The sequence below is a fragment of the Zea mays genome, chromosome 5, assembly GCF_902167145.1.
Source record: "Zea mays cultivar B73 chromosome 5, Zm-B73-REFERENCE-NAM-5.0, whole genome shotgun sequence".
In the NCBI taxonomy this organism is placed as follows: domain Eukaryota; kingdom Viridiplantae; phylum Streptophyta; class Magnoliopsida; order Poales; family Poaceae; genus Zea; species Zea mays.
The window spans coordinates 3,684,983-3,694,791 of record NC_050100.1 but is presented as its reverse complement, the minus strand read 5'-3'; the positions used below and the strand labels follow the sequence as shown (position 1 = coordinate 3,694,791).

The 9,809-nt window shown below is 49.9% G+C and overlaps 3 protein-coding genes across 3 annotated transcripts; 2 read left to right on the top strand and 1 right to left on the bottom strand.

Moving 5' to 3' along the window:
• Window positions 1-1,388: 1,388 nt before the first annotated feature.
• On the top strand, window positions 1,389-3,390 carry LOC103625791 (40S ribosomal protein S2-3). The gene is made up of 2 exons (XM_008646196.4): window positions 1,389-2,274; window positions 3,032-3,390. Exons 1-2 carry the CDS (start codon window positions 1,612-1,614, stop codon window positions 3,191-3,193), a joined length of 825 nt encoding a protein of 274 aa, XP_008644418.1. The 5' UTR covers window positions 1,389-1,611; the 3' UTR covers window positions 3,194-3,390.
• A 966-nt stretch (window positions 3,391-4,356) lies between these two features.
• Window positions 4,357-5,938, top strand: LOC100277775 (Chaperonin-like RbcX protein). The gene is made up of 5 exons (NM_001151259.2): window positions 4,357-4,773; window positions 4,950-5,041; window positions 5,155-5,212; window positions 5,328-5,393; window positions 5,493-5,938. Exons 1-5 carry the CDS (start codon window positions 4,528-4,530, stop codon window positions 5,613-5,615), a joined length of 585 nt encoding a protein of 194 aa, NP_001144731.1. The 5' UTR covers window positions 4,357-4,527; the 3' UTR covers window positions 5,616-5,938.
• Window positions 5,939-6,586: 648 nt separating this feature from the next.
• Window positions 6,587-8,747, bottom strand: LOC100274254 (Polygalacturonase QRT2). Its single transcript, NM_001148620.1, has 3 exons — window positions 7,781-8,747; window positions 7,449-7,677; window positions 6,587-7,356 (listed from the first exon to the last, which is right to left on the bottom strand). The coding sequence occupies exons 1-3, from the start codon at window positions 8,426-8,428 to the stop codon at window positions 6,770-6,772; spliced, it is 1,464 nt and encodes a 487-aa protein (NP_001142092.1). The 5' UTR covers window positions 8,429-8,747; the 3' UTR covers window positions 6,587-6,769.
• Window positions 8,748-9,809: the final 1,062 nt, after the last annotated feature.

Below are 9,809 nucleotides of genomic sequence, written 5' to 3'. Positions count from 1 at the left end.
CCACCAGGACCCGACGACCATATTAATTGGAGCCAATTTTTCGTTTAGAAACAAACTGGTTCATTCCAAAAGAGACATACTCCCTCCGGTTTCCTATTAGTTGTCGTTTTAGATAAGGTTCGAGTCAAATTTATAAAATTTTGACTACAAATTACTATTTTGTTATTTAGTTTTGGAACCTAATATTTATATGCACCAATTTATCATAAAAAGTACTTTTATAAAAGTACAAATGTATTAAGAGTTCATTTGTATTTTAACAAAAAACATTGGTCAAAGTTATATTTTGGAGGCCGTGTCGTTGCCCTAAACGACAACTAATAGGAAACCGAAGGGAGTAGATCATATGTTCATACATCAAAAAAATGTTATATAAACTTAAACGTAGCAAGAACATAGTGGACCAACAAATTTAATTTAGAGACCGATTAAACTGACGTTGATCCTTCTATGTAGTCCTGGGATCGACACTCACATAAACCTTATCAGGAGAGGAGACGTGACGAATTGATGTATTTTTTATCAATTGATGTTGAATACTACAATCAAACATGATCCTTTCATATACATAGAGGATGGTCTCAGTAGGAAATAATTTTAATTTTTTTCTCTCTATTTCCCACGACAAAAAACCGATTTAGAAATAGATCAATTTGAAATCCAAGAAAAAGTCGGTCTAGCTAACTTTGAAAAGCCAGTTAGGCCAGATTTCATACAACTGGCAACAGAAAACAGAAAGTAGTACTTCTCATAGCCCATCAACACGAGAATGGACGGACCCATCGACATGCAAAGTAGTACTTCTCTGAGTCCAGTTGCCATTGGGCCGAGTCAAACGACGTGGTGGACCCAAAAAAAAACTGGACCGGTTGCTGTGGGTCTGGTTCAACAAATGAACATTTTTACCTCCATCAACTATAGCAACAAACATCTTTCCCTCTCTTACAGCTAGTTTAACAACTCCATTTTTCTTAAGGGATTTCTATTTTTCTAAGAGAAAACGAACTAGTTTTTTCTTGGGAAAATAGAAATCACCTGGAAAATTTGGGTTGCCAGACTAATCCTTAACCATAAAATTAGACGACTTTTTTTTATCGTCTCTCAAGACCGGACACATGTTTGTCACTTCATTTGTATAGTTTTTCTCATTTTCTTTGAAAAATATAGTATAAAATAGAACTAATTTTACCCGTGATATCTTTAGATATATGATTTTTATAATTAATTCGTAGCTACAATTTTGTGGTCCCATTTTGGTGAATCGTTTGTTATGGCCTACTCATTGCGTGCTTAAAGAAAGAAAGAACAGGCTCATTTTATGATAGCTGAGGGAGGTAAAATATTTTTTTCATAAACAAATTCGAAGGTCAATCTATTTATCTTAATAGAAAACGGGCCTTAGCAGCAATCCAGGAACGTTTACTGGACTCCTGGCCATTTCAGCCCACGGTCTCCGCCGCAGCATCTCCGAGAGAACCCTAGTTCCATCCCTCCGTATAAATAACTGTTCTCCTCCAGAACTACCACTCTTTGCGCCGCCGCAGCCCCAAACCCTCATCCCCCATCAATCTCAGGGGCGCCCCAGCCACCCCACCCTTCACTCACCTAACCATGGCGGAGCGCGGCGGCGAGCGTGGTGGAGAGCGCGGCGGGTTCGGCCGTGGCTTCGGTCGCGGCGGGCGCGGTGACCGTGGTGGGCGTCGCGGCGGCCGCCGTGGCCCGCGCCAAGAGGAAGAGAAGTGGGTTCCCGTCACCAAGCTCGGCCGCCTTGTCAAGGAGAACAAGATCACCAAGATCGAGGAGATCTACCTGCACTCGCTCCCCGTCAAGGAGCACCAGATCGTCGAGACCCTCGTCCCGGGGCTCAAGGACGAGGTCATGAAGATCACGCCCGTCCAGAAGCAGACCCGTGCCGGGCAGCGCACCCGCTTCAAGGCCTTCGTCGTTGTCGGCGATGGCGACGGCCACGTCGGCCTGGGAGTCAAGTGCGCCAAGGAGGTGGCCACCGCCATCCGCGGCGCCATCATCCTAGCCAAGCTCTCCGTCGTCCCCGTCAGGAGGGGGTACTGGGGGAACAAGATCGGACAGCCCCACACCGTGCCCTGCAAGGTCACCGGCAAGTGTGGCTCCGTCACTGTGCGCATGGTGCCCGCGCCCAGGGGTTCTGGCATCGTCGCCGCGCGCGTGCCCAAGAAGGTGCTGCAGTTCGCTGGCATTGAGGATGTCTTCACCTCGTCCCGTGGCTCCACTAAGACCCTTGGCAACTTCGTCAAGGTACTACAAAGACGTCTCGCTCTTATCCGTGTTATTGACGTGATGCTTCTATATTACTCATGTGAAATGTTTAGTACGTACTAGACATATGCAATGGCTGCAACTTAGCAGTTAGCACCGGTATTAATGAGTGCAACGATGAGTTAGTCATAGTATATTGCTGCTGGTATCTGAATGGGTTCATGTGAAATGTTGAATTTTTTGCACTGTTATTTGATCATGCAGCATATGCGATATGTAGTGAGTGCTGTTTTTGTACTTTCACTTCATCAGATGTGATCGATTAACTTGGTAGTACTTCAGACATTGTTGCTCGTACATAATTATCCACTTCTTTCAGTCCAAAGAGATGGTTACTAATGCGATATGATAGTTCTGTTTTTGTGATTTTGAAGTTGCAGTGGACACACTGTTTGTGTTATGATATATTCATGTTAGGTTCTAATTCATACTTGGATGTACTAGCTTTATTATTTTTATGAACTTAGTTCGTGAATCAATAATGTTGTCTCTAAAGTTCTAAACTTAGGATCTTTAAAAAAACGTTATAAATTTACATAACATCACTGTTTAGTCAAATATTAGTAGCTTTGAAACATGAAGTATTGAAAAATTCTGAAGTCCGTTCTGTGGCTACATTTACATATTAGCATATGTTATTATTATCTTTGGTTGTATGCAATTTAATCCTACATTCTTGTAGATGTCTATTCAGAGCCATGTCCAAGTCATTTGGTTTGGTTTGGTTTTGTTGCAGGCAACCTTCGACTGCCTGATGAAGACCTACGGCTTCCTCACTCCTGAATTCTGGAGCCAGACCAAGTTCTCCATGGCCCCGTTCCAGCAGTACACCGACCTGCTGGCAAAGCCCACCAAGGGCCTTGTGCTCGAGGCCCCAACTGAGACAGTAGAGGCTTAGGATGGTTTGAGTGGAGAGCTCTACTCGTCGGGTGCTTGTCTAAATGCGGTATCTATATTATAGCTAAGAACTGCCGGAGTCGATTTTGGGTTCTGTTTTGTCCTGGATGCTGTTCTGTACTGTCAAGTTTTGGATTATGCTATGGCACTTTTTATCGATGAATGCTACATAATGATCTCATGATAGTGTTTTTTTCACGGTGAAGGCTTTTGGAGGCTTGTGTTTGGGTGACTTGAATGCAGTTCTGCTGCTAAGTGCCTCTGTGCTGTGAATGTGTTGCGTGACTCTGTTAAGTAGTCTGCTCCATTGTCATTTGTTGCAGTTTACTTAGGCTATCCGCAACCGTTACCCCTAAATTTTTCCTCCTGTATCACTTTTTTCCCCTATTTTTCCCCTATTTTTTCATTTCCCGCAGCGGTTCCCCCTAAATACTCCTCTATACCCCACTACAACTATAAAATATCATTTTTTATATCAACTATCAATTTTTTATCTACTAACAATTACTCGTGGACCCATAGCACAGTGTTTAGGGTGATGAATAGTGACACGCTAGATCTAGAGGGAGAGAGAAAGGGACCGACACGTAGGGGATGCTGTAGAGGCACCGCTGCGGCCGTAGGGTGTCCCCTACAGCCGCCATGCAAGGGGAGGGGGATGGCGAGGGGGCTGCGTTGCGCACAGCCTTAGGCCTGATTCTAGTGTTTCATAGCTGGTCATCTGATTTTAGACTTATCTATCTTTTTTATCAGCTTCTTAAACGTTTTAATTTGGCTATCTTGATAGTCATGTAAAGTTTTGGATTGTGGTACTGTATTGCCCGTTTCGTTTGAGTGGCTTGAATTGTCCTGTGCCTGAGCCCTGAGCGGCTGAGCCCTCCTTTTGGGCTTGCTTTCTTTACCCTGCGGCCACCGGGCACTCGTGCTCCCTTTTGGCGTCTACTCTTTTGCTGCGACGAGGTGCGCGAGGGGAACTAACATTTGCGGTCGTAGGTTCGCCGAACCTGCCCATGACACGCGGGGGGCGCGCGGGAATTCCGCTCAGAATCCTCGGTTTTCTCCGAGTCTGGGGCTGCCGCGCGCCCTGGGCCGCACAAAATTCGGTTGGTGAGAGGAAGTGACAGGCAGGGCAGCGCGAAAGCCAGCCACGGGGACGGAGCGGCTAGCGAGCAAGCGAAACAGCACTATACAAGTCGTCTTCTTCTCCGTCCCTTGGGCCACCTGGTGTTCTTCTATACCACGCGTCCACGCCACTGCTAAGCTGCTCCCCGTTCGCCAGGTCGGCGACCAGGCGAAACGTGCTGCTGCAAGAAGAAGAATAGGTACACAGACAGCATGTCCGGAGTTCAGGCGATGCCGGCGGCCGTGGGCGTGGCGGGGCTGAGAGGGTCAGGGTTGGTTAGCAGCAGCAGTACCGGCTTGTTCGCCGGCGACTGCAAGAGGAAGGCTCGTCGCCCGGCGTGCTCGGCCTGGGCCCTCAGGCAGAGCCGGATCGGCAGCAGGAGCAGGAGCAAGAGGGGCCTCGGCATCGTCTGCAACCTCGCGGGACAGTACGAGGATTCCTTCGACGACGTCCAGCGGGTACGTCAAAACCAAACTAGATTCATCATTCATGTCAGCAGCTTTGATTGCTTGTGCTGGATTTGGTCTCAATTTGGGTGGAGAAATTCAAAGCGCTTGCTTTTTTTCGCTCATTTCATTTTTTTTTTTTTTGCCCCCGCTTTCCTGAACTTGTCCCCTGCTGTTTGTGGTCGCAGCAACTGATGAACTACTTCACCTACAAGGCCGTGAGGACCGTGCTGACCCAGCTCTACGAGCTGAACCCGCCGAGCTACCGCTGGTTCTACAAGTAACACAGATCCACTCCTCTCTGTTATTATGCTCTGAATTCTCCCTGCTCACGGTCGTGTAAACATGCTTGTTTCTTGTGTTTGTTGTTCCATCTGCTGTACCTGTACGTAGCTTCGTCGCTGTCAACAAGCCTACCGACGGCAAGCATTTCCTCCGTGCTCTCGGCAAGGTATACGCACAGGCACAGGCACAGTCACACACGCTGCACGTATAAATCCACAAAAGCATTTCCTCGGCGAGTCGGGCTCACACAGCAGTTGGCTCTGCTGCTCATCACCTTGCAGGAGAGGCAGGAGCTCGCAGAGCGAGTGATGGTCACCAGGCTTCACCTGTACGGGAAATGGATAAAGGTAACTAAGGGGGTGCAGGTGCTGGTGCGGCCTGCATTTCGCCGACTTTACATTATATGAGGCCTGACATTTTGGTTGGCTAATCTGTCTGTCTGTCAGAAATGCGACCATGCCAAGACGTACGAGAAGATCTCCGACGAGAACCTGGCGCTGATGCGGGAGCGGCTGATGGAGACGGTCATCTGGCCAACCGACGACAGCAGCACGGAGAAGATCGGCTGATGCCTGATGCCTGCGGAGGCGCCGAGTCCTTTCGGGTTGCTGATCAAGCTTAGCTCCTTCTATTAGCATGTAGAGCAGCACTCTGGGTTTCTCTATCAGTCAGTCAGTCAGCCAGCCAGTCAGTGGGTTGTATATAATCGGAGTTGTAGTAGACAGTATACATTTCTCTGGGCAGGCAATCACTGTTTGAGGTGTTAACAGTGCCGTTTTGCCCTCCCAATTAAGCCTCTACAGTCGGTCTAAGTGAAGCAAAAATGCTTACCTTGTAGTAGCTAAATTTACATGTGCGGGGATATACGTTGTAATAGAATATTTCTGCGCCCCGTACGTGGCTGTTTGATGAAAGCATTCTGTACGGTAGTCAGGAACCCTCTTCTACCTGAACCAGTCGCGAGCGTTCGATCGGGCAAACTGGCCAGGATGACGTTGCTCTCAGTTCTTGTTGCTAGTTCTGCTTCTTGCGTTGATATATAGGGTCCTGCCCTGCGTCGTCTTCGTCTCGTTCCTGGGCAATCTCCAGACCCAGAATCATTCTCCATTGGAGATTATGCAAAAACCATCTATCTTACTGGAACCCGGGCCCAGAGCGCTGTTGGTTGCGTAGGAAAAACGGGCAATGATCTGAGAGGGAGCTGCGCAGAGCTGCTTGTTGACTTATAAACCACAATGGCCATTAAAAAAAACCCAGCTAAATAGCTTTTTTATAAAGAGTGGTCAAACATTTCAAATTAAAATAGGCTATGAGCAGTGCAAGTTCACTCGGTTAGGGTTCTAAGACAGAGGTCTGTTTTCATATTATTGACTCATCGTTTGCTTAAGACTGCCTAGGTTGCTAACCACTTGCTTTGTGTTTTGTAATTAATTTGCGCCATACAGTAACCAAAACCCACCACCGATATGGATTGTCACAAGCCATCTGTATACCCGTTAGGATGCGTTTGGTTGTGAGACAGTCGAGACAGAAATGTCATCTGACGTACTTAACCCAAAGAACCTTATTTAATCGATCATCATATCCTATCTTGTTCTGTCATTACAACCAAACACACCCTAATTTATCTCCTGTAACCAGAAATCGATTCATTGAGATACCCTATACTGTGTAATATACACACACACTATGTCGCGCATGCTGCTTCTCCGAACAAATCTGCTCAGTTGGAACCGTGCCCCAGGTCTATGAATGAGGTGCACGGCTGCGGAAGAACCGTCCCGGACGTTCTCCACCTCGCGTTCCGGCAGGTGCTCTCCGCCGTACCCTTGCCGCCCAGCATCTCCAAGCTAATGTTCTGCAGGGTAATGCCATGGCAGGGGACGTTCCAGCTGCAGCTCAGCTTGATGGCGTCCTTGCTGACGGTGGTGCCCCGGATGTTCCTGAACGCGACGTCGCTGACCTCGACCGCTGACGACGACGACGACCCCTGCGCCTCGCACGGCGGTGACGTAGCCTGGCGCTTGTCGCAGTAGTCCTGGTCGATGACGATCGGGTTCTCGACGCCGTGCATGGCCATGTTCTGGAACGTGATGTCCCTGGCGTACCCGCTTCCGCCCTGGTACGTCTTGATGCGCGCTCCGTTGGTCGTGCCGTACAGCTGCACCGTGTCTATGGTGATGCCGGAGACTTCGGCTCTCGAGTTGTCGTCTCCTAGGCTCCCGATGCTGATCCCGTGACCTGGCCCGCACACGATTTGCGACACGTGGAGGTCGTGCGTCCCTGCCTCGATGGACAAGCAATCGTCACCTGCAATGCAATGCAATTGAAGTCCATCATCAGAATTTAGCAACAAGCCAAACTCTAATAGAGTCTGCTAAATCTAAATGCTGCTTAATTACCAGTCTTGATCTTGCAGTTGGTGACCTGCACATCCCTGCTGCGTGTGATGTGGATGCCGTCGGTGTTGGGACTGGTGCCGGGCGCCGTGATCGACAGGCCTGTCAACTGCACGCCGGTGCAATCCTCGATGGACACGTGGATCTGCTGGCTGTCGACGATCTTCAGGTCATGCACCCTCAAGCTCGTGCAGTAGTGGAACGACAGCGCCGTCGGCGCCTCCTCGCATGGCTGCACGTACGCGAATGCAAAAGCACTCTCTGAGCTTTACGTACGGTAAATAAAGCAGTATAACAATGCATCCATATATGCATGCACATGCACATGCACGTACGAGATCCTTATTGATCTTGCACGAGTGCTTCCACCACGTCTCGCCGCTGCCGTCGACGGCGCCCCCGCCGCCGACGGTGAGACCGTCGACCTGACGGAACACGATCCAGTGGCGCCGCCGGTCAGTGCCGCCGCCGCCGCCAATCCAGTCGGACCGGTCCCGCGACGCCACCAGGGTGCCCTCCACCGTCACCGTGACGCTGGACTTGCACGGGCCGGAGAGCGCGACGAGCTTCAGCAGGTAGCGCTTGCCGCCGGGGACGAGCAGGACGGCCGGCCGCGGCGAGAAGCAGGCCGCCTCCCACGCCCTGGCCAGCGCCTGGGTGTCGTCGTGCCTCCCGTCGCCGCGGGCGCCGTAGCTGTCCAGGCTGAAGAACGTGCTCTGCGACGCCACCAGCAACCTGCTGCGGCGGCCCGTGGCGGCTCGTTCGGCGGCCAAGGAGCTGGTCGAGCTCGCGGCGTCATCGGCCGAGGTGGTGCTCGTGCCCGCAGCGGCGGCGGCAGCCTCTAGTAGGGCGCCGGACAGCAAGAGCAGCGCGACGACGAGAGGCGGCAACCACATAAGCCGCGGCTTATCTGTACGGGCCGCCGCCGCCGCCACCACCATTGTTGTCGGCATAGCTAATAGTAATAATAAGGACGAATGCATGCAGGATCGGCGACAGGTTAACTCTATACGCTTAGCAGCTTAGTATCGGCCTGGTTATATATGAGCTAGTAGCAAGGTCGTCGACGACGACAGGAGACTTGATGAAAAATGCCAGCCCGAATGAATTGCTTTGCTTGCCGGGCTTGATGTGTGTGTGTGTGTGTGTGTGATTGGATGTGGAGCATGGATCAGCCTCAGCTCACGGGCTGCTACTCGCTGCTGGAGCCTGGATTCTTGGAGCTGGAGGCGCGACGAGAGGGGGAACGGATCGTTCGAGAGGGGTTGTGCACGCTGGCTGTTGCGTGTGTGAAGAAGAATGGGCTAGGCTAGGCTGCATATGGCATCGATCACATCGTCATGGCATGGTTGTTATATATAGGCCGGCCTGTTGGCAGATGATTAGATATATACATACATGCGTGCAGGTAGAAGCAAGGGTTGCATATAGATTCTCCAATTGCATGTGCATGGGAGCAGATACGTGTAGCTAGCTGTATGATCACGTTTCCATGCATGTTGATTTCTAACTGGCTAGCTTGATCTATGCGCCACATCAGTGTCGTCGTCGTCCTCTCGTCCATGGATCTTGAACGTCTTCGTCGTCGTCAGCTGACCACGTACGTAGAGGCAGTTCAGTTGATCGTCGAGTGGACAGCCCCGCTGCCATCTCACGATGTATGGCGTGTCTCGCTCTCCCCTCTCCGTCACAGGTTGGACGCATGGAGACGGTCGACGACGTTGCAGATGGATAGCTAGAGGTACGTGTACGCCATGACCATGACGAGCGCATGTGCATGTGTGATCGCTCCGCCGTCGTTAGTTATGCCGGCCGGCCGGCCCTGGTACATCTTCCAATCCAGCAGCTTCACGAAAAGTGGAAGCTGCTGCCGTACTACCCATACGGCCATACAGCGGGGGTTCAACATAATAATGACTTGTTCAGTTAGCTCTTAATCCATGTGGATTGAGTAGAATTAGATGAATTTAAATCTCAAGCAAGTCAAGTTTATTTTTAATTTTTTAAATCTTATTCAATCCATGTGTAACGGGATTAACCGAACAAGGCCTAAATGTGGCTTAAATGATCATTTTGAAGGTTCAGAGATGGAATTGATCGTTCTTTACCATGTCTCTAGTAGAGTGTGTAAAATAAGAGACACGGAACTGTAGATGACACTGTTTGTTTTTGTGGTAATATGTCATGGAGGTTGACCTCGCTCTACGGCCCAAATTAAACGGAGACGTTGTACGTGATGCGTGTGTACTTAGCTTGGGGCCGGCCTTCATTTGGGTCGGCGGGGCGGCGTTAATCGACAGATCTCTCTTCCAGCACACGAAAAGTGAAGAAATTTAAAGTAGCTAGCATCAGTCTAGATTGCAT